The sequence below is a fragment of the Berghia stephanieae genome, chromosome 9 (assembly GCF_034508935.2).
Source record: "Berghia stephanieae isolate SIO BIC M18660-M18661 chromosome 9, UCSD_Bste_1.3, whole genome shotgun sequence".
Taxonomy (NCBI): Eukaryota; Metazoa; Mollusca; class Gastropoda; order Nudibranchia; family Aeolidiidae; genus Berghia; species Berghia stephanieae.
In genome coordinates, this window is record NC_088368.1 from 2,433,449 (window position 1) to 2,458,452 (window position 25,004).

At 38.3% G+C, this 25,004-nt stretch overlaps 2 protein-coding genes across 2 annotated transcripts in view; one reads left to right on the top strand and one right to left on the bottom strand.

Moving 5' to 3' along the window:
* Nucleotides 1–5,671: 5,671 nt before the first annotated feature.
* Nucleotides 5,672–20,618, bottom strand: LOC144979491 (splicing factor C9orf78 homolog). The gene is made up of 9 exons (XM_078926170.1): nucleotides 20,425–20,618; nucleotides 18,616–18,730; nucleotides 18,154–18,212; nucleotides 17,145–17,225; nucleotides 15,005–15,076; nucleotides 11,528–11,659; nucleotides 9,689–9,825; nucleotides 8,808–8,912; nucleotides 5,672–7,594 (listed from the first exon to the last, which is right to left on the bottom strand). Exons 1-9 carry the CDS (start codon nucleotides 20,517–20,519, stop codon nucleotides 7,497–7,499), a joined length of 894 nt encoding a protein of 297 aa, XP_078782296.1. The 5' UTR covers nucleotides 20,520–20,618; the 3' UTR covers nucleotides 5,672–7,496.
* Nucleotides 20,619–20,974: 356 nt separating this feature from the next.
* The window catches only part of LOC144979492 (cysteine and glycine-rich protein 3-like), a 32,449-nt gene continuing 28,419 nt past the window's right edge, over nucleotides 20,975–25,004 (top strand). The window contains exon 1 of the mRNA XM_078926171.1: nucleotides 20,975–21,275. Within this exon, the coding sequence (XP_078782297.1) occupies nucleotides 21,264–21,275 (12 nt within the window). The 5' untranslated portion in view covers nucleotides 20,975–21,263. The remainder of the gene's footprint in view (nucleotides 21,276–25,004) is intronic.

Consider the following 25,004-nt stretch of genomic DNA (forward strand, 5'->3'; position numbering starts at 1 on the left):
AATGTTACGTTTAACATAAATTTGATGTCAGTCGACAACAAACATCGGGTCTGTAATATTCAAGCACAACACGGGTCTAAAGAATTTAAATACCGGGTCATGTTGCCAGTTACAGAAGTAAATGTATAAGATCGTATTCCTTATATTTCATAAAAATGTGCGGCTATGTGAGTGGTCTAGTGATATGACACTCGCTTTCGAATCGGAAGGTCCTGGGTTCGAGCCTCGCTCGGGGCATAGTTGAGTCCTTGGAAAAGGCTATTTACTCACATTCTCTCACCGTACTCAGGAGTAAAACCCGGCCGTTTATAGCGTTGTCTCTGTCGGAAATAATTGCAATATCGCCTAACAGGCGTCATGTCTCGTTCTATATGCTACGTGTTGCTGTTGGATCCTTTGTAAAGTGCTTTGACTTTGAGCACGTTTAGTGGATATTGTGCTATAAAAATCTCAAATTTAAATTCTGGCCGACTCCTACGATCCGGTGATCAGAGAGAAGCAAGTTCCCAATGGCCATGATCTATATTACATTTCCATGTGCTCGAGGTCATTGGTCACATTGGAATATGTGCTCAAAGTGACCCACATCGTGAGAAGTGTTCACAGTTTTTGAAATATCTAACATCACGATTGGTCATTTTGTTCAGCTAAACACATGTGTATGTTTACAATTTTCATAAACAAAGCAGCGTGTTTACATTTCTGAAGAAATACCCAATCGTTGGACAGAAACAAATCATGTGATTAATGACTTGGTTGGACGAAAACATGAATAACGGTCGCTCCCATTCCTACGATCCGCTGCTTACAGTAATGAATAAATACCTCTGTCCAGGCTCAGCCCGCACTCCGAAAACAATTAGCGTTACATTACATGCTTGTTTTTAAGGGTTTTACGGCGCTTGCACCACATTTAGGTCATATCAGCGCCAGTAAAAAGGAAGAGAATTTGATAGTAAAGACATTCTTGATGTGTAATTAAAAGGGCTTGAAGAAAAAGAAAGACAAAGGAGAATTGGTTAAAATAGGCAACAGTTGTAGATTCCAAGAGCACACTATCAGTGTACTTATTTTGAGATCATCTAAAAGTATCATCCATACACCAGCACAGGTCCCCACTAACAGGAATACACTCAAATGTTTACAAATCATATGTTAAAAATAAAAAATATCAGATCATAACAGAGAGATGATTTACAAGGAAAAAAAATATCATCTCCCAAATTCTAACAAGAACTATACATTCGACTGTTTCCCTCCCAGCCAAGGACTCCGGCCAGGGTCAGGACAAAACCAAGTAATCTCATTCCAAGACAAAAACAGAAAGCGATTGGAAAACAGACACGGGGTGACAGAAGACACAGTGAGTACCTCCCTGCCCACTATGGGAGGCCAGGATCCCCACCCAGAGCGTTACATTACAAATAATATGCGAATGAGTTAACTGAGGAATGACATAATTTACCAAAAACTCAATAATTTGTAGAAATGTTCGGTCACAAACAATGGAAGCGGTTTTTCTACTCAGAGCTGAGTCGAGATTCCCTTTAAAACCCCTCTGATCATCCCAAAAGTGCATTGAGGTAGCTGGTCTTGTTAGATCGGATGGAAAGTACTTTGTAATTCTAGTGGTCTACTGTAGGTTTCTGACAATTAGCCACTCCCACGCCTCGTTCCGAAAAGAGTCCGCGAAATTAAAGGGGAGGCAAAAGAAAATCAGCTGACCGTTAAAATAGTAACAGAAAAGTGGAGGTGATCGGCAATGAATGCAAGAAAGACATTTAAAACGCCGTCATTTTTTTTTTTAATCACTTCATGTTATAATTACCGTCCATAACAACCTGTCACATTCACATATGTAAGATGCCCTGGTGCGAGCCTCTTTGTGGACAATGTAAAGCCCAGTCCATGGGTTATACTTTTACTCGCATTTTCTCACCATCAACATGAAGTAAACCTCTTCTTAAAGTATTCTATATATATAAATATTCTATTCTTTATCGAAGAGTGTTTTATTGATCAGTGCTGATGGTGACAAAAAGGGAAAAAGGAGGAAAATTATGAATGGCCACATTTTTACTTCACCAACCCCCACTTTTAGAGCCATTGAGATGATAAACTACCCTAGCTATCTTCTGGATAGTGGGGAAACTGCACCAGTTTGTTCCACGACACATCAAATCTCTCAAAGCCAGAAAATTTGATTGAGGAAAGTGTCATTTTTTAAAAGGAGGAAATTCCTACTCTGACACAAAAATCGCGGATTTCCGCGGATCCGAGGAAAACCATCAGCACTGACAAATATGTGTCAAACTGAATCAAATGACCAATCGTGATGTTAGATATTTCAAAAGCTGTGAGCGCTTTTCACACGTTGAGCACATTTTTCAATGTGACCAATGACCTCGAGCACATGGAAAGTTAATATAGATCGCTCCCATTAAGAAAGTATAGGTAGGCTGATTTTTGGGTTGTTTTTTTTTTCTTTCTTGTATATTTCTTTCACTTTCTTGCTTTGTCTGACACCTTTCATACACGCTTGTTCAGAATAATATCTAGTCACAGTTTACTTTGACGAGTTAGTGCATTCATGTTTTGAAAGTTTTTTGTGGCAAAAGACTAGCATTTTGACGTCATTTTTTTTGTCGGTGTTAGGCTATAAGTTTACGATGGTTACAGTGCAATATACCGTAGCCATCGTTAACATAGATAGCCTGACACAAGACCCCTCTAGGACTGGCAGTTTGACGTCATTTTTTAGGTTTGTGTAGCGTCTAGCGAGTTGTCGTTAGTAGAGCTCAAGGAAGCAATTGATTTCATTGGTTGAATTATTGAATACAACTCACGATTTGTTTTCTTTTGTGGCAAAAGACTGGCATTTTGACGTCATGTTCTTGGTCCCGATTCTTATATATATAAATAGATATATATATATATATATATATATATATATATATATTATATATATATATATATATATATATATATATAATATATATAAATGAGAGAGAGAGAGAGAAAGAGAGAGAGAGAGAGAGAGAGAGGAGAGAGAGAGAGAGAGAGAGAGAGAGAGAGAGAAAGAGAGAGAGATAGATAGATAGATAGATAGATAGAGAGAGAGAGAGAGAGAGAGAGAGAGAGAGAGAGAGAGAGAGAGAGAGAGAGAGAGAGAGAGAGAGAGAGAGAGAGTTGAACACTCTGTCATCATAACGTTTCAACTTAGACTTTGGGAAAGTAGCATGCGGCGTATTTATCTTTTTCTCTTCTCTACAATTTCGGTTTAAAAATCCGAATCGAGGGGGAAAAAAATCTGGTCCCCAAAAATCTGTAGCAGGTCTGAGCCCTACCCCTTGCTCCTCAAGATGGGGAAATTGTAAGCCATCCACCTGCAGTAAGTGCTTATAGATAGTATGCGCTTGGCTAAGAAGCTCATAACATTGCCATCCGGAAGTATAACGGACCAACACACAAAACTGTGTGTATCCATGAACGTTTATAGTCGGGTTAATACAGTTCAGTGAGCATTACTCATAAACGCGGTTGGCAAAATACAATAACAAAGACCTGATTGGCGTCATATCCGAACTATCTATATTTGCTGGGGGGGGGGGGGGGGGGGAGGGGTTCGACGCTAGCGACACTTTGAGCTCATTTAAACACCAAGAAAATGGGAAGATGAGAGGGGAAAAGTTGTAGTTGTAGATCCGGATTAAAAAGTATCAACGGAAAAGTAAGGTTAAGGAGACTGGTTTCAAAAGTGTTCAGTAGATCCACGAGCAATCCATTCGTATGCCTATTTGACATTACCCAAAAGTCCCATCCTGGCACAAGCAAGAGGCCATTCAGTTTTAAGTTTAAATTATTTTTTTTTAAATGGCGCTTGCGACACATCTAGGTCATTTCACTGCCAATAAAATATATATATTCATCTTAACTACGCCACTACCATATCATCTCCTCCATCTGTGGTGTTTCATTCATCCTGTTTTGTTGATAAAGGGGAAACCCGAAACGTTCATTTGATCTGTTTTTGTATTTAAATTGAAGATTACATTCAATTTCACATTATTATTTATGTAAAAATATATAGAAAATGGGATAGTCAAAAAGGTCTAGATTTATTAAAGCACACAAAAATAAGTAAGACAAATGGGAATTGGTTCAAATAGGGAACAGATGTATATTCCAAGAGCACACTATCAGTTTGAGATCACCTACAAAAGTCTCATCCAGACACCAGCACAGGATCCCACCAAGAGGAATACACTCAAAATAAAAAAAATATTATATAAGAGAGATAATTCACAAGGAAAAAAAAATATCATCTCCCAAAACGAATACAAGACATTTGACTGTTTTCCTCTCAGCCTAGGACTCCGGCCAGGGCCAGGACAAACCAAATCACCCAATTCCAAGACAAATATAGAAAGCAACTCGGAAAACAGATATAGGGGGATAGAAGACACAGTAAGTGACCTCCTGCCCGCCATGGGAGGCCAAAAGACCCCACCCAACCAGACACTATGAGGGAAACACTGACAGGCATACAAAGTATAATAGATACATTTAAAACTATAACTATCAGTGCTGATGGTTTTCCTCGGATCCGCGGAAATCCGCGATTTTTGGAGTCCAGAGGAGGAATTTCCTCCTTTTAAAAATTACATTTTCTCGAAACAATGTGCTAGCAATGAGAGAGTTGATGTGTGGTGGAACACACAGGTGCAGTGTCCCACTCTCCAGAAGTTAGCTAGAGTATCAATGATAGTCTTATCATCTCAATTGCTCTAAAAGGGGGGTTTGGTGCAGTAAAAATGGGGCTTAAAGGCAATCGTTCAACATTTTCCTACTTTTTCACATTTTGTCACCATCAGCACTGAACTATAATAGTGCTTCACAGAGAGTTGATTTACAAGGAAAAAAATATATATCTCTCTCTTAATAAATTTAAAAAGAAAAGATGTAACCGCTTCCCTCTCAGCTAAGGAACCTTGCCAGGACAAGGAACAAACCCAGCTATTTCAATCTTAAACAAAGACAGAGAGCAACATGAAAAGGAAAAAGATATATTAAAAGGGTATAGAAGACACAGTAAAAGTGACCTCTCCGACGACCATTGGACGTCAGAAGACCACTGAATCAGGACCAAAACTTACTTACTTACTTACTTAGGCACCCAACATGAGCCACAAGTCTTCACCATTCTGTCCTGTCCTCCATAAGCGTACGCAGCTCCCGGGTGTTGTCCATTCCTGTGTCATCTAGCAGACAGAGACGGAGATGGACCAGGACAAAAAAAACAAATAAAAAAATATCCCCCCCCTCCCCCCAAAAAACAAACAACAAAAGAATAACCCAAAGAAAAGATAAAATTTATATAAGAATTAACTTTATTTTAAAATCAAATGAATCCTGACAATACTCATTACTCATCCGTGTATTCCACTTACAGTTACAGTACTTTTCTCCCTCCCCCTCTCTCTGTCTCCCTCTGCCCCCCCCCCCCCCTCCCTCTCTGTCTCCCTCTGCCACACCCCCCCCCTCCCTCTCTGACTCCCTCTGCCACCCCCCTCCCTCTCTCTCTCTGCCACCCCCCTCCCCCTCTCTCTGTCTCCCTCTGTCACCCCCTCCCCCTCTCTCTGTCTCCCTCTGCCACCCCCCCCCCTCCCTCTCTCTCTCTCTCTCTTACACACAGCCAGCAACTTACATTTAAAAGACCGATGCAACCAATCATCAATTTTATACCCAAAAAAATTATAGGGTAAAAAAAAATCTCTCAAATAATTCCTTATAAAAATATGTATCAATTAATAAACAATAAATTTAGATTAAAAAAGAAAAAAAACCCCAAAAAAAACATGTCCATTAACTCTTTCAGCGCTGATGCTATATTCGCATTTCCATCACAAAATGGCTGACACCTGATTGAGGCAGCATGAGAATGACAAGCTAAGACAAAGTGACATTTGAATTCGGCGCAAAATCTCAATTAAAATACCCCCCCCCCCCCTAGGGCCAATTGAATGTTCTGATGAAAGAAATGATACCATTGGTTCAATTTATAGTACTTTTGTTGAAAGTAGTTATGGATTACATTCATTATTATTTTTGCCTTTCAAGAACTGTGCGGCCATTGGCCAGTAGAACAGATTCTGCTCTGGCCACATAGTGCAGCCAATGGCGCTGAAAAAGTTAAAAGTTAAGAGTTAAAATTATGCCCTTTCGCCATGGATAAGATATCATCCCCTAGTCATTCACGAAGGAATACAAAAAAAAAATAAAATAAAATAAATTCCCTTTATTCATCCCTAGGGGGAAATTTGTCTTTAGGGTCTATTCCAATGGAAGACTGGAATAACCCTGATGTCAGCCGCAGTGCAGCGCCGCAAAGTGAGCTAAGGCTAGGTGACTTGCTCAAGGCCACACAACGCGGCGGGTAGTCGAACTCGGTACCTTTCGGGTACGAAGCAAAGACCATACCGCTGAGCCACGCTGTCCCATCAAACAAGATGTCTGACGTCAACAGAAGTCACCCATGTTGTCCAAGTCAGCGAATTGGGGGTTAACAGTCTTGCCCAAGGAAACAAAAAGTGAAAGTGCCTGAATCAGGGCTCGAACCCGGGACCTTCCGGGTCAGCCGTGAAGTGGTCGAGTGGTTACGGCATTGCACTGTGACCTGGAAGGTCCATTAAGAAGAGCTCAAGGAAAATAAGACACAGGTCATGATGATTGTTTAGAGAAAACACAATTTTAAATAAATGGAAGTCTTTCACTGTATATTGGGGACCCGATAGCTCAGTTGGTAGAGCACTCGCTTCACACACAAAGGGACCAAGATCAATCCCTGGTGCAGTCAAGATTTTTTATAGCCCACCTGTCCATCTAGAAGTGAATGGGTAGCTGAGTCAGTTAGATTTGGCGGAAAGTACTAAAGCCTGAAAAAAGTACTGAAAAAAAAAATGACTTGAAATCGAGGCCTCCATGGTACAACATCCTCTCACAGCATGAGGCAATCTGCCATAAAATTGGAAGTTCCAAAATAAATCAGTATCGTGGATTCTTCTTCTGAACTTATCACTTGTAAAGCCTGAGTCAATCCGCTGGGAGAGAATACTTCCTATGTGAAAATTTTGCGGCAGAAGACACTCGTGTAAGACATGGATATTCGGATTCTCACCCATTTTGACTGTTCTCTTTAAATTGTTTACTTTTAGTTTAGGCGTCAACAATATCATTGAGATAAAAACGTAAAAAGTAGTTTAGACCTGTTCATACGATGAACGGTCCACTCATGTGTTGTTGTTTTCAAAGTCAGACATTGCCAGATACATTTAATATCGTCGCATTTGCTTCCTGAACTTTAAATTGTTTACTTTTAGGCTTCAACAATATTATTGAGATAAAAACGTAAAAAGTAGTTTAGACCTGTTCATGCGATGAACTGAACGGTCCACTCATGTTTTGTTGTTTTCAATGTCAGATATTGCCAGATACATTTAATATCGTCTCATTTGCTTCCTGAACTTTTCAAAGTGGAAATCGTCCGTGGCTTTCTCTTCAGCTGATTTCTTTTTCTTGTTTCCTGTCAGAGGTTCTGGATGGAAAGAAATGAAGAGTCGTGTAATTTGATTTCTCTCCCAGAACAAAGCAAACGAGGGACTGAATGTACACAGTTGGGCTATAGAAGGAAAGAAATTGACATCACTCAGATCTTTGTTATCATTTTTAGCCAGCCATTTTTATGAGTAGTTGTATTAATCAGACCATAAACATTTAAGTAACACATGGTTGTAAGTAACACATGGTTGTAAGTAACACATGGTTGTAAGTAACACATGGTTGTAAGTAACACATGGTTGTAAGTAACACATGGTTGTAAGTAACACATGGTTGTAAGTAACACATGGTTGTAAGTAAACATGGTTGTAAGTAACACATGGTTGTAAGTAACACATGGTTGTAAGTAACACATGGTTGTAAGTAACACATGGTTGTAAGTAACACATGGTTGTAAGTAACACATGGTTGTAAGTAACACATGGTTGTAAGTAACACATGGTTGTAAGTAACACATGGTTGTAAGTAACACATGGTTGTAAGTAACACATGGTTGTAAGTAACACATGGTTGTAAGTAACACATGGTTGTAAGTAACACATGGTTGTAAGTAACACATGGTTGTAAGTAACACATGGTTGTAAGTAACACATGGTTGTAAGTAACACATGGTTGTAAGTAACACATGGTTGTAAGTAACACATGGTTGTAAGTTACACATGGTTGTAAGTAACACATGGTTGTAAGTAACACATGGTTGTAAGTAACACATGGTTGTAAGTAACACATGGTTGTAAGTAACACATGGTTGTAAGTAACACATGGTTGTAAGTAACACATGGTTTTGTTTGTTGATACGTTATATCCAACTGGAGGATGAGAGTTTTTATTTTTACAAAATGCATAGGATCAATACAAATTCAAGATTGAGCAAAATATTGGAATAGTTTTTATCTAAATTTTTCAAATTTTAGACTTTTGTTGAGAATCGCAAACAAACAAACAGAAGAACCCCCCTCCCTCACCCTTAAATCATAGAAAAGGATAACACATCCATCTAGCTTCCCCTTAACTGTCACTTTTAAACAACCAATGCTTTCATATTTTAAACAAATCAACTCACTAATACCTAAAATGTTCAAATTTTAGACTTTTGTTGAGATTCGCAAACAACCAAACAGAAGACCCCCCCCCCCCCCCCTTTTCCCCCAAGAAAATAATTTGAAATGGATTCATGTGTAAAGACTGACCAATGGCTGGAGTGATCTCTCTGTCTAAATCTCCTACACGGACTGGCTCCGGTTTGGGTTCCTCTATCTTCTTGACAAACTTGGGCTTCTGGTCATCTATCTTGACTGGAGACAAACACAAGATGGCATATTATGGTGATGGTGGTATGGTGAATGGTGATGATGATGATGATGGTGGTATGGTGAATGGTGATGATGATGATGATGACGACGACGATGATAATGACAGACCTGCCTATTATTACAAAAAAGTCGAAAAATTATGAAAAATTTCCCTCCAAATTCAGAACTTCATGAGCAACTCTAAGTCATGACGACTGATCGAAAATGAAAGCTGATGCCAGATGACATCATTTTAAGGATTTTGAAATGTTATTTAATCGTTGTGAGGGTAAATTGTTGATTTCTATAGTTAAATATAGAGACTACAATTTTTATCTCCTAAATAACACGAATTTTTAAATTTTGAAATAGGCAGGTCTGTGAAAATGATGATGATGATGACGACGACGATGATGATGATGATGACAACGGCTATGATGATGATGATGATGCCGACGACGACTATGATGATGATGATGACAACGGCTATGATGATGATGATGATGCCGACGACGACTATGATGATGGTGATGATGATCATCATCATTATGACGAAGATGATAATTAAAGATGATGTGATGATGATAATGAAGATGAAGAGGAAGATGACGAAGAAGAAGAAAAAGAAGAAGAAGAAGAAGAAGAAGAAGAAGAAGAAGAAGAAGAAGAAGAAGAAGAAGAAGAAGAAGAAGAAGTAGAAGAAAAAGAAGAAAAAGAAGAAGAAGAAGAAGAAGAAGAAGAAAAAGAAGAATATTAAGAAACAATACCATTTCACTTACATCTGTTGTGCTGTACAAAGTTGACAGCCACATTGGTGGGTACAAAATCGGACGGCATGTTGTCCCTCTTCCTCTGTCTCTCGTCCAACAGTTTCTGCTTGGCTTCCTCCGTAGCTTCGATGTTTTTTATTTTTGCACTTTTGTGAGAAATTTCAAAGAAACATTTTAATACTTTCATAACGGGATCAATGACAACAAAAATCAAATCTGAATTGGCTCAAAAAGAAGGAAAAAAAAAGTTTGATTCTGACCACAGGTAATTTTTGACTCTGACCACAGGTAATTTTTGACTCTGACCACGGGTAATTTTTGACTCTGACCACAGGTAATTTTTGACTCTGACCACAGGTAATTTTGACTCTGACCACAGGTAATTTTTGACTCTGACCACAGGTAATGTTTGACTCTGACCAAAGGTAATTTTTGACTCTGACCACAGGTAATTTTTGACTCTGACTACAGGTAATTAGTCTATCAGAGCCATTGGGCTCATGAAGCCAGAGTTTATCACGCTTTCTATAGTGTGAAATGGATAATTAATAGTAATTGTTTACTACCCTTTAAATAAAATGCTAGTCTATCGCAAAGTACTTTTCACCAGATCAAATAGATCCAGCTACCCAATTACTGCTGGCTGGACAAGAGAGGGAGGGGTTAGACAAAAAATCTCGATTTCACTCAGGGTCGATCTTAATTCCTTTGCATGTGAAGCGAATGCTCTACCAACTGAGCTATCCGGGCACCCAAGGCAGATAAGCACAACAATTGTGGAGGTACTGACTTTAAACTTTTAATGGTAAGACTAGTATTATTCACATTATAATTCCCCTTTTGTATTTATCTGATTTTTACTGTGTTGTGGACTAATTTTACAAGGACAGCAATAATAGAGATGAGAATTGTGTGACTATGTGGTCTTGTGGTATGACAATCGCTTTCGGATCGGAAGGTCCTGGGTTCAAGCCTCGCTCAGCGCACAGATGAGTCCTTGGAAAAGGCTCTTTACTCACATTCTCTCACTGAACTCAGATGTACTCTGTCTCTGTCAGAAAAAAAATTGTAAGATTGCCTAACGGGTGTCATGACGCGTTCTACAGGTTGCATGTTGCTGTTGGTCAGGGACCCTTTGTAAAGCGCTTTGAGCATGTTCAGTGGATATTGCTATATAAAAGCTCAAGTTTATTTTCATTGAAACTTCAGATCCAATCCTGTATTGCTCTTTCGGCGTAAACGTTTAGACTAGATAAAATGTCAGGAGCTGCAACACAGTAACTATTGTTTTAGTATAAACATTTAGACAAGATGTTAGGAGTTACAACCTATTTACTGCTATTTCAACGTTACCATTTAGATAAAATAAAATGCGACGGACTGCAACCCAGTTCCATGTAAATATTTAGATAGAATAAAATGCTAAAAGTTACAACCAGACATGCCAAATTGAAAACTTCAAATTTAGTAATTTTTATGTCAATTTTTAGTAATTTGTCAAGGAAATTCGTAATTTATGAAATTGTGTATGAACAACCACAACATTATTATAGTAGTAGTTTTAGTAGTAGCAGTAGTAGTTCTTCTTATTCATCTCATCTTTATTATTACTATTTAAGTATTACTAAGAATTAAAAATTCGTAATTTTCCAAAAAAAATTCGTATTTGGCCATGAAATTAGTACTAAAATGAGTAAAATTAGTAAAAATTCGTAAGATTCGGCAGGTATGTACAAGCCAGTTTCTGTTGTTTTGGTGTAAACAGTAAACATTAGGACAAATGTCAGATTAGAATAACGTAGGTCGAACCATGTCAAAGGTTAGCACTGAATGTTTTAAACGACTTACTTAATGCCAAGGTCGACTTCTGGAATCCCTGACAGCATCTGATTGGACAACATGTCCTCCGAGCGTTTCTCCGAGGAATATTTCTTCAAATGCTCCGGCAAGTCATACAGTGAGTCTGTCTCAGCCTTTTGCCTGGAAAAGAAAGAAATTATATTGATATTCAGAGCTGCCAACCCCATCTGATGAGAATGTGTACAATGGGACCTCAAAATGGGGGAGATTTCATAAAAATGGGTACAATCCTGAAATCGACGGAAACTAGGCCTAAAAGTAAAAGCTTGAAACGGACTTCCGGGCTAACGATGAATATTCGATTTCATGATATCGGACTAAAACAATAGGAGCGAGTTCACTATAGAGCAGTAAAGTTAGGTGCCCCAAACGTAAACAATAACAAGTTGCTAGTGATTTCCGTTAGGGACCGGAATAATTTACGCACAATATAGGTCTCCCAATTTTGTAGTTTGAGTTGTAGGCAATACACTTTCAGTATTGAAAATATGTTTACATAAAATCTAACAGTTGCAGAAATAATAATATAAGGCTAAATTATTATGAAAATCAGGCTCCGAATAATTCTCGTTTTGTTCACACCAGCACAATAATTTGCTCTGGTCTAAAAATAGATAGACTGTAACTTTTGATAAATTTTAGAAAATTTTACCTTTTGTTCCATAAAATATCCATATCTAGACATTATTTGATGCATGATCGAGTATTTATGAATATGTGTTTCTTTTGCCACCTAACAGCCAAATTTTAAAGGTTATTTTTTTCTATTATTTACATTGGAACGTGAGCTGTCAAGACAGGAACATGTGGTTTGCCACGTGCTTCTCGACCTTTGTTTACGTTTGGGGCAGCTAACTTTACTGCTCTATAGAATAATAGAGCAATGAATTGGTATCGAGTACAAATTTGAACGATCCAGCAAGCTTTAGATAACAGCGATACGAGCATCCGGGCTATTACAACTAAAGAAAACTGAAGTGACTTTGTACACTGAAAATGGGCACAATCTGGGGGGAAATGCATACAAGCGTACAATCGTAGGTTGGCAGCTCTGGATATTGAAGTAAACCATAGGACAACATGGTCAGTGGTATAATCTTAACTTCAGACCCAAAAGATATCGAGTTCGACAACCCATCACGCTGAGTCACATCAGCCTGGCTCAACTTGTAGCTGATGCCTGGGTTATTCCAGTCTTCCCTTGGAAGTGACCCTAAAGACAAATTTCCCCATAGGGATGAATAAAGGGAATTTTATTTATTTATTTTTAAAATACAAGATAGTCAGGAAAGATCGTTTTCTCCTTGTCTACTCTTCTTTAACCAAACAGGCACTCTAATGGAACCCACAGGGCAAGAAGAAACGCGGCCGTCCAAAACAGACTTGGAGGACAAGTCTTCACCAAGATTTGATCGTCTCCAATCTTACCTGGAGTGAGGCAAAGGTCTGTGCCAAGGATAGAAGAAGATGGAAGAGTGATGTTGAGGCCCTATGCTCCGCCAGGAGCCAAGAGGCATAAGTCAAGTCAAGTCACTCTTCTTTAAAACAGAGACTATATTTTGTTCAAATCGTCAAATCATAAAAGACAAGACTTTTTTCATCAAGAGAGCTGTAATGATGATCTGACCAGGGCTTCACTGAACTCCAGATGCATTGTTGATAGTTTTAGTGTTCTCTTGCTGACAAATGGTAAGACTGGATTTCAGGTCAGGATAAACTCAACAAAACCCAATGAAAATGTGAAATGCTGAGTTGCACCATTACTATTGCAGAAAGCAGAGCGTACTTTATTTATGCTATGCACTTAGTCAAAATACTCACAACATCCACCAGCCGGATAAAATGTACCAACACACAAAACAATGCGAAACCTTTAACATAATTTAGTAACAAACACTCATAAAAATGTTGGCTAAAAACAATAACAAAGAGCTGAGTGACGTTAATTTCATTCCTTCTATGTTTCCATGGAGACACAATGTTAAATGCGCCTCACAATGTCATACAATCAAATCCCCCATCAGGCCACAAGGAACAATATTTCCACTCCATAAACCACAAGAGTTACCCACCTGGCATAATATTTGAACAGGCCAGGACTTATTTATATTATCCGTCAATGCCTATAAATAGTATGCGCTCGGCTAAGAAGCTCACAACATTGCCATCCAGAAGTATAACGGACCAACACACAAAACTGTGTGTATCCATGAACGTTTATAGTCAGGTTAATACAGTTCAGTTAGCATTACTCATTAACGCGGATGGCAAAAAACAATAACAAAGACCTGAGTGACGTCACTTCGAACTATCTATAACCAGTTCCCATTCACACCTGAGTCAAGAGGGATAACGCATGTAAAATGCTAAATGTAAATAGAAAATGCCGGGGTCAAAGTCTTGATATTGGAAAAATATCTCAACCTCATTGGGATTAATCTGGGGCCCTTTGCGTGTAAAGTGAGTGCTCTACCAACTGAGCTATCAGGCCCCCGATAGACAAATCTCTTTACAAATCAGCGCTGATGGTGACAAAAAGGGAAAAAGGAGGAAAATTATGAATGGTTTTCTTTACGCCATAAGTTTACTATACTAACCCCCACTTTTAGAGCCATTGAGATGATAAACTACTCTAGCTATCTTCTGGATAGTGGGGAAGCTGCACCAGTTTGTTCCACTACACATCAAAATCTCTCATAAAATTTGATTGAGGAAAATGTCATTTTTCAAAGGAGGAAATTCCTCCTCTGACACAAAAATCGCGGATTTCCGTGGATCGGAGGAAAACCATCAGCACTGACAAATAATCTTTACAATCGAATAAAGAAAAGCAATCAAGAAAAAAGAAAAAAACAACTAATCCTTCAGAGCCATCAGACCATAGAGCCGGAGTTTATCCCAGTCTCTATATAGTGTGAAACGGTCAATAGCAATTGCTTGCTATCCTTTGGATGGGACGCTAGTAATAGATCCCAGTCTCTATAGTGTGAAACGGTCAATAACAATTGCTTGCTATCCTTTAGATGGGACGCTAGTAATAGATCCCAGTCTCTATATAGTGTGAAACGGTCAATAGCAATTGCTTGCTATCCTTTGGATGGGACGCTAGTAATAGGTAATAATTTAAACCTTTTAAAAAGTGTTCCAAATCTTATCCCATTTATTTTATCTGCTTTTATTACGTAAAATTAAAACACATAGATCATAGCATTCCTAGACACTCCCACAGGCACGGATTCCATTCATCAAAAAGCCCAGTCTCTTATTTTATCTGCTTTTACTAGGTAAAATTAAAACACATAGATTATAGCATTCCTAGCAACTCCCACAGGCACGTATTCCATTCATCAAAAGCCCAGTCTCTTATTTTATCTGCTTTTATTACGTAAAATTAAAACACATAGATCATAGCATTCCTAGACACTCCCACAGGCACGGATTCCATGCATTAAAAGCCCAACGTACTTATCGGAGACTTCCTCTTGTTCTTTGTGATGTCCCTTGCGTTTGGCCAGTTCCACCTCCACATATTTCAACCTGGAATAGAATGGTCAAATATAAGTCACCTCAAAAGTAAACGCTAAAAATAGAAATAAATAAATGCATAGATAAATAAACATATAAAGTTGTAAAAAGTCCTTTAGAGCTGCAAGGCCCGTGGAACTGGATTTTATCTCAGTTTCTAGTGTAAAACGGACAACAGCAATTGCTTGGCTACCCCTTGGACAGGACGCTAGTCTATCGATAAGTACTTTCAGCCAGATCTAACAGACCCAGCTACCCAATCACTGCTGGAAGGAAGGACAGGTGGGGTTAGAAAAAAAAATCTCGACTGCACCTGGGATCGATCTCAGTCGCTTTGCGTTTGAAGCAAGTGGTCTGCCAACTGAGCTATTGGGACCCCCACATAAATGAATAACATACCTGCTAACCCATAGTGAAAAAAATATAGGATGCTATTTAAAAAAAAAATAGGAGTCTAGGGAAAAAAAAATAGGGTAAGCAATGTTAATAGGAAAAAAACCCAAAAAACTTACCCTAGGGCCTAATCGATACTTGACCTTCGCCACTACCTATAGTATATTTACTGAAACAGAAACTACTAATATCGATACTGACTTTTTAGGTCGCCCATCTGCAATATGATTACTACCTCCCCGCATAGAAAAGTAACACTCATCGTAAAAATTCATTTTCGCCATTTTTTTTTTCTTTTCAAAAAAAAAAAAATTTTGAAAAATTTTTTTAAAATTAATTAAAAAATCAGAGTTTCCCAAAATCCGACGGGGTGATGTAAAATCAAGAAAAAATCGAGGTAAATCTGATTTTTTGTTTGTTTGTTTGTTGCTTTAGGTCTCTTCCAACACAATTGAGGTTATATGAGAGACAGCTGAAACAAAAAAACAAGCAATCTAACAAAAATAGTACAAATGTAAATCAAAATCATAACCTAAAGATATCATAAGCTAAATTATAAATAACCAAGAACAAACAGGCAGAAGATTTACAGAAAAAAAAATATCCCCTGTCAAAAATACAATCACAAACCAAAGAAGCAGGATAGGCTAGTAAAGAGAAGAAGAAACGACATCACTATCGGATCGTACACCCATGCGAACATCATAGGTATACGATTCAAGGGTGATGCTCCCATCCAACCACCCGCAAATCTGATTTTATCGGGGTACTTGGCAGGTATGGAATAAATAGAATACAACCAAACAGTGTGACAGTGACAGTAAAGCTGCTAGAAGCTGTCGACTGAAAGTACTGCTGGTACCAGCTGACAAGACATGCCAAATACATCTCTGCCGTCCGTCTGGATTTTAAATAATGAATTAATGTTTTCATTGTTTCTCTTATTAGCTGAAGGAGAACTTTAAGCCCAAAACGTTCTGTGTTTAGTGTTTTGTTCTTTTCCTAAACCGTAATATGTCTGTCATCTGCATTTTTTGCTGCCGCAAATATCAGGGCAATCCGCAAATTTTGGCAAATTTCCCAAAATTGGCAAATCGCGTGGCAAATTTTGGGGAGAAAAAGAAGCGAAAACAAAATAACGAAGAAAGTGCGAAACTTGAGAAATGTTGCAGCTTTGCCTGGGCCCACAGAGTTCTGTGCCTGAGCCCACAGATTTCTGTGCCTGGGCCCAAACCATGGGAAGCTACTCTCTACGGATAACGATCCTTTAAAATCTTTGTAACAACGCTATTGTGTAAATTAATAAATGTAGCCTTCTTAAATGTAATAAATTGTCTTTTATATATATTTTTTTCTGTATCGCGTGTTAATTTTTACTGAAACGCTTAGTTCTCCTCGACAAATTTTTTGGCAAATTTTGGTCTTTTTGGCAAATTTTGGGGGTTTTTTGGGCAAATTTTGGCAAATTTTAGGTCCCAATTTATCAAAAAAGCAGATGACAGATATGTGACCCCATGCCACAAAATGCTTGAATTTGACCTTTCAATAAACTTTGAAAAAAAAAAAAAACAACACAACACACATACACAAGTAAATTTTTAAAAACCCCAAAAAAAATATTAAAAATGATAAAACAGAGACAAACTCTAAAACTACCAATAAGAACAACCATAAAAATGGAACTCACATCTCTGCATCTTCATCCCTCCTGTTTGTTTCGGCGGCAAAAGCCGTTCCAATGGCTTCAGCCGCTTCTCCCGTCAAAGGCCTGAGGAAATTACATTATAAAATAAAATTAGAAAAACTAAGTCATTCTCAAAATACAAAATGATTTTATAAAACACGTTTTCAGATCTGTATCTTACACAAGTGCCTGTTCCCTAATTTGTCACAAGAGTTGTTATTGTTCTGTTTGTTTTTTAAAGGTTTTTCGGCACTTGCAACACATTTAGGTCAAATCAGCACCAGTAAAAAGGAAGAAAATGATATAGTAAAAAGTTCTAAAATTACAATTTATATACCCAAGAAAAAGTAAGATAAAGGGGAATTGGTTCAAATAGGGAACAGATGTAGATTCCAAGAGCACACCATCAATGTACTTAGTTTGAGATCAACTCAATGTCTCATCCTGACACAAGCACAGATCTCCACTAAGATGAATATACTCAAATGTTTACAAATCATATATATGTAAAACAATAATACAATGCATAACAGAGAGATGATTTACAAGAAAATAATATCATCTCCCAAAACTCTATCTATTTGACTGTCTCCCTCCCAGCCAGGGCAAGAATAAAACCAAGTAATCTCATTCCAAGACAAAGACAGAAAACATGTTGGAAAACAGATATAGGGGGATAGAAGGCATTGGGGAGGGGGGGGGGAATGGAATGGCCGAGTGGTTAAGGCATTGGGTGATTCCTGTTGACATCAGACAGCTTGTTTGATGAATTATCTATATTCCTTCATGGAATGCCAAGACGACGGTAGCTTATGATGTCATGGCGGAAAGGCATAAAAAAAAAATTTTAATTAGAAAAAAGAACTGGATAAGATATTTTATCAGCACTTTTCATGTGGACAGACTTGAGCATGGGACAGCTGCTTGTGTTGAGATTCTGGACTACAGACTACCATATCACACACACACACACACACACACACACATAACCTGTCATTCAATGCACACATACTTTTTCTTCAAGGCTTTCATATCAACAAAACCGCCAGTCCTCATCTTGAACGGATCAGCCTGAAACAAGAAAATGTCACAACATTGTGAAGACATTTCATTAAGAAAAATATGTGAGGAAAATTTCCCTTATCATAAAATATAAAAATAAATAATACCACTCAAAACAAGGAATATTAATTCAAAAAAGTGAATGGAGCAGGCACTTACATTGCTAATGACAGTAAAATGAAATGAGTAGAAAAATGCCAGAAGAGTGTTGTGTATGGTCGAAGTCTGTAAAAAATACTTTTTAAAAACTAGAGTTTTTATATAACACAATATCCACTAAACGTGCTCAAAGCGCTATCTCTACAAAGAGTCCCTGACCAACACGTAACATAGAACAAGACATGATGCATGTTAGACCATATTACAATATTATTTTTCCCCAACAGAAACAAGGCTGTTAACAGTCACCTACGTCTGAAATTTCCTCTGTTTTTGCAATTTTTTTTCCAAGAGCAAGACTTGCTACACTGACTCCATTTTGCCGAGATCTCATCTTCTGAAGGGCTCGGAGAGCTTCCAGCTTTTCACTGATAAGATGGAGAAAAATGAAAAAATATTATCAAATTCATAGACCATTGTGAATACTGAGAATGCCAAGAATATGTTACAGTGAATGATATAATCAGTCGGATGGTGAAAAAGTTTGAACTGAGATATTGCCAAGTTTAGTTACAAGGTCAATTTTTATCAAAAATGAGTTCTTGTCATAAATGATTAAATCAACCCTTTTTGTACATCTTCGGGAAATATCAAAACTTAATTTCACTTCTAAATATTATTTTGAGAAAAGTTGCTGGATACCTTTCCCATATGTCTGACCATAACTTCATGAAAAATCACCAGATTTACTTCAAATAAAAATGATCTGGGGAGCATATTCTTCTAGAAATTGCAAAACACTGCAAATCCAAAGTTTTCACCTTCCGACTGATTATGTAATGCACTGACAAATATCTATTAATAAAAAAAACAAAAAGCCCTGAAGTAATATTTTTTTAAAAGAGTAAAAGCTAAGAGGGGAGTTCAAAGGATATTTCCCGTAAAGTAGTGTGGTTAAGGCATTGCAATGTGACCCTGAAGGTCCCGGGTTCGAGACCCTCCCTTCAGGCACGTTCGTTTTCTTCCTTGGGCAAGATTATTAACCCCCAATTTGCTCACTTGGACAACATGGGTGATTCCTGTTGACATCAGACATCTTGTTTGATGAGTTATTTATATTCCTTCATGGAAAGCCTAGGCGACGATATATTATGATGATGCCGTGGTGGAAGGACAAATATAAAGAAAAAGATGGCAAAAAGGAGTTTTGATGGTTAAATATGAGGATAAATGAAGAATGAAAACTAATGAAAACTATGAGGGGGAATCCCCTCCCTGCTACATTCTCTGAATCATCTTCATCTGCCGTGTAATGTCGACCTTCGGTGTGAAGATGTTGACATCAGAGTATAGTTATAACTAATCTCTGCGACATTATATTTTAAAAGTTTGGTCAGCATGGCTCAGGGGTACAGTCTTTGCTTCCTACCCGAAAGGTACTGAGTTTGATCACCTGCCGCTGGGTTGTGTGGCCTTGAGCAAGCCACCTCACCTTAGCTCAATTTGCAGTGCTGCACTGTGGCTAATGCCTGGGTTATTCCATTCCTGCCTTGGAATAGACCCTAGAGACAAATTTCCCCTTAGGGATGAATAAAGGGAATTTTATTATTTTTGTTGTCAATTGTGCCCACCACCACCTGCATGTGATAGTGATACTCGTCGACTACTTCACAGGTACAGATCTGCATTGTTTTTTCCGTTTTGTATATTTACAAATAATAGTAGTATTAGTATTAGTCATTTAGTATCAAGATGTTGATGTAAATGTAGAAGACTATCTAGTAGTTAGAAGAGGAAGCTTTTTTTTTTCATTTTGCCTTTAACTTTAAAAATTAAAAATGTCCTCTCTGACAAAAATATAGATTAAAATAAAACAATATTTGAACTACTTCCTTAGTTTCAAAGCACGCCTTAAGTTAAATAGGGGATTTTAGTAATTGTCATTATCCCCAATTTTTTTCTTTCAATTTCATCCATATGGAAGTTGAAGTGAAAGAGTGAAATTGTGAAATGAAGTCTTGGCCTGTGACTGTGATTTTTCGGAGTTGACATCAAATGAAATAACCTATCTAGATCTTTCTTTTAGGTGGATCACAAAAAAGGCTTTCGCTTCTAGACCTACCTAGCATCTTCAGCATCTTCTGTAGAATTGTCACTATCTGAGGAATGACGTCTCTGGCGAACATTTCGTTTTTTCTTCGCACTGAACGACTCCATCTTTACTTTCGTTTCTCTCTTTTCTTCCGGAGTTATCTCCTTCGCTTGACACTTTTGGTTGAAAGAATCAATCAACAATCGCAATATAATACATACTTCGTATTTTTCATTTATACATGAATACTCTCTCTCTCTCTCTCTCTCTCTCTCTCTCTCTCTCTCTCTCTCTCTCTCTCTCTCATCAATTTATTCATGCCCCTCCCCGCATATTTTTCTAACATACACACGCACACACACACACACTCACACACACACACACAAATACAAGCAATCCATGCACTATATCTTCACATTATAAGGCACATCACGTAATATCCCTCTACCTATGTATCCCTTCACAAACACTCCCCCCCCCCTCCCCCCCCTTTCCCCCTTCCCCTTCCCCTCTTAATACACCACCATACAACCCAACCCTCTCTCACAAGACTGACTGATCGTTCCTTGCACTTGATCTAACGTAAAGTGTACTCCGACCACGCCTTCACGAACTAACAACTTTACAAACTTTCTCGTCTGCACCGCCAACCAACCGTTGTCTGCCAGTATCCTTCACCTTCGTCCAAACAGCAACAACAGAGTTTCACATTGAGAGCTGCCTGTTCTGTGTCGGTCGACTAGATTATTTCGACCTTTTTCATATCGTGAGTGTGCGCGTGTTGTTTCCAAACGAAGTCGTTATAATTTGACTTGGAGTGAGTTTCATTTGCTGGGTTTCAATTTCGTATTTAATATACAGATCTAAACATGCCCCAATACGTGAGTTTTTATATTTATTTCATCATCATTTATCATCATCATCATCATCATCTTCATCATCATCTTCATCATCACCATCATCATCATCATCATCATCATCATCATCATCATCATCATCATCATCATCATCATCATCATCATCATCATCATCACCATCATCATCATCATCATCATCATCATCATCATCATCATCATCATCCCCATCATCATCATCACCATCATCATCACCATCATCATCATCATCACCATCATCATCACCATCATCATCACCTACACCCCTACAGAGTAACCACAACGGATACACTAAACGCCTCAATTTCCTCAAGTAGCCAGATAACTGTCGAAATGCAGAAGAAAAAAAACGTTTCTTTCCAGAATACTCGTCCTTCAAATATCGATCTATTTAAATGACCCTCGTCTTGGAAAAAAAAAACAACAACAAAAAACAAAAACAAAAAACGAGAGGACGAGAGACGCATGCGCACAACCAACATGACGTTCTCTCTCTAATAACTTTTCTGCCGGTGACGTCCAATCAAGGGACGCTACTCTTCCGCTAATCTCATTCCCTATACAGCCATGCGTGTGCCGGTTGTCAGCATCAAAGGTTTTTACACTCTATTGGTTCGTGGGGAAGACTCTACAATGTCTGTATTCTGGCAAGATTTCAAGAGGTTGGACACGATATTATGTAATCTTGTCGTGTCGTGGGGATCCCAAAATCCCCATTACATCCCCCCCCCCCCCCCCTCTCTCTCTCTCTCTCTGCGCCCCTCTGTGTACATCAAGTGTGTATGTATTCCCCTATCCCTCCTCGTCCGTGTCCCCCTTTCTTCCTCCCACCCTTCATCTCCCTCCTCCTCCTCTTCCTCCTCCTCCTCCTCCTCCTCCTCCTCCTCCTCCTATTCCTTCTTCTTCTTCTTCTTCTTCTTCTTCTTCTTCTTCTTCTTCTTCTTCTTCTTCTTCTTCTTCTTCTTCTTCTTCTTCTTCTTGACCATACTCCTCCTCCTTATCATCATCATCACCATCATCATTATCATCATCTCCTCTTCCTCCTCCTCCTTTTATCAGGTTAACAGATAACCACCGCCTACCTATATATTATCACCACCACGTCAATGACATCATCAAGATTACTCGGTTCCTTCCCCAATCTCTGACAGTGTGATTGTAATACATAGGCTACCTATCTATTATCTATTATCTATTCCTTCTTGTGTCATATTATTTTCGACATCGAGATTATGCATTACTTTGTACCCCTATTGACACACCGATGTAAGTAGTTGTTGACAAGACTGCGATCAAGTGATGTGTAGTGTGTTGTACACATACTCTATTTATAAACCTTAAAAACCCATTGATGCTATGCGATTATTTAAAATACTCAAAACATCCGCCATCCGGATATAGAAAGTTCGAAGATGACGTCACTGAGGTCTTTGTTATTGATTTTTGCCATCCGCGTTTATGATTAATGGTCACTGAACTGTATCAACCTGACTATAAACGTTCATGGATACACACCGTTTTGTGTGTTGGTCCGTTATACTTCCGGATGGCAATGTTATGAGCTTCTTAGCCAAGCGCATACTATCTATAACTTATCAACACACAAAACTGTGTGTAACCATGAGCATTTTTAGGCTGATTGATTTAATTAAATGAGAACTGATCATAAAAAATGGTTGTCTAAAAACAATAACAAAGAGCCGAGTGATGTCAAGTTTGTTCCTTCTATAAATAGTATGCACTTGGCTAACAAGCTCACAACATTGCCATCCGGAATGTCTAACGGACCAACGCACAAAACTGTGTGTATCCATGAACGTTTATAGTCGGGTTAATACAGTTAAGTGAGCATTACTCATAAACGCGGATGGCAAAAAACAATAACAAAGACCTGAGTGACGTCAACTTCGAACTATCTATAGATAGTATGCGCTTGGCTAAGAAGCTCATAACATTGCCATCCGGAAGTATAACGGACCAACACACAAAACTGTGTATCCATGAACGTTTATAGTGTGGTTAATACAGTTTAGTGAGAACAACTCACAAACGCGGATGGCAAAAAACAATAACAAAGACCTGAGTGACGTCATCTTCGTTCTATCTATAGAAAAACAAATCCATATATGGAGAGAATGCGTTTGATCCTCGTGTTATGTCGTCTTGATAATGAAAAAGAGAATGGACATCGTCTCTGGCTCGTGTAGATTCCGTCTCCTCAAAACTCTAAGGAAAACAAATATTATGCCGTTTAACGCATTTTCATGTTTTCACCATGTTCGATGCGCTTTACTATGCTTCATTTATTCCCCAAGCAGACTTTGTGAATTGAACACGTCGCAAAATTTGGTATCCTACTTGGTGTTAGACATTTGGCAATATCCTTCAGTGTAGGTTATACTTAGCCTACATAATATACTCATTCACACCTGAGTAGATTTGCATCATTTGTGTGAAGTATCTAAACCAATGACACAGCACCGAGGCTAGACTTTAATGATCGATGTCACCCATCCGGTTCTTGACCATTCCCGATTTTGTTACAAGATAAGATACGGTGCCCGGCTGTGTTGTTGTTGTTGTTGTTGTTGTTGTTGTTGTTGTTATTGTTGCTGATGCTGATGTTTTTATGACTTTTATCCTTGTTGCCGTTACTGTTGTTATTACTGCTGTTACTATTGTTCATTGCTCTTGTGGATGCTATTGTTGTTGTTGTTGTGGTTGTTGTTGTTGGCGTGATTGTTGTTGCTACAGTTGATGTAGTTACTGTTGTTGTTGTTGTTGTTGTTGTGGTTGTTGTTGCTACTGCTCTTGTTGTTGTTGTTGTGGTTGTTATTGTTGTGGTTGTTGTTACAGTTGATGTCGCTACTGTTGTTGTCGTTGTTGTTGTTGTTCTGATTGTTGTTGTTGTGGTTGTTGTTGTTGCTGTTGTTGATGCTACAGTTGATGTAGCTACTGTTGTTGTTGTTGTTGTTGTTGTTGTTGTTGTTGTTGTTGTTGTTGTTGTTGTTGTTGCAACAGTTGATGTCGCTACTGTTGTTGTTGTTGATGTTGTTGTGATTGTTGTTGTTGTGGTTGTTGTTGTTGTTGTTGCGTTGCTACAGTTGATGTAGCTACTGTTGTTGTTGTTGTTGTTACTGTATGTCGCTACTGTTGTTGTTGTTGTTGTTGTTGTTGTGATTGTTGTTGTTGTTGTTGCTGTTGTTGATGCTACAGTTGATGTAGCTACTGTTGTTGTTGTTGTTGTTGTTGTTGTTGTTGCAACAGTTGATGTCGCTACTGTTGTTGTTGTTGATGTTGTTGTGATTGTTGTTGTTGTTGTGGTTGTTGTTGTTGTTGCGTTGCTACAGTTGATGTAGCTACTGTTGTTGTTGTTGTTGTTACTGTATGTCGCTACTGTTGTTGTTGTTGTTGTTGTTGTTGTTGTTGTTACTGTATGTCGCTACTGTTGTTGTTGTTGCCACTGCCGCTGATGATATTGTTGCTACTGTTGTTATTGTCGTTATGTGATTGCTGCTATTGCTGTCACGACTGCTATTGTTGTTTTTGTCTCTGCCTTTGCTGCTGTTGTAGTTGTTGTTGTTATTGTTATCGCCGTTCTTGCTGCACCTGTTGTTGTTTTAAATCGCTACATGTTACGACAGAATGCGCCATAAATAAATTTTGACTCATCATTTTTGGTGTCACAGTGATACTACACACAACACTACACACATA

Bases quoted from the DNA above. Each gene is read 5' to 3' on its own strand.
- LOC144979491 (XM_078926170.1), bottom strand. From the start codon at position 20,519: ATGGAGTCGTTCAGTGCGAAGAAAAAACGAAATGTTCGCCAGAGACGT. The intron at 11,660-15,004 runs GTACGTTGGGCT...TTTCTTTTCCAG, and splicing joins CAAGAGGAAGTCTCCGATAA to GCAAAAGGCTGAGACAGACT. The intron at 8,913-9,688 runs GTAAGTGAAATG...GTTTGTCTCCAG, and splicing joins CTTTGTACAGCACAACAGAT to TCAAGATAGATGACCAGAAG.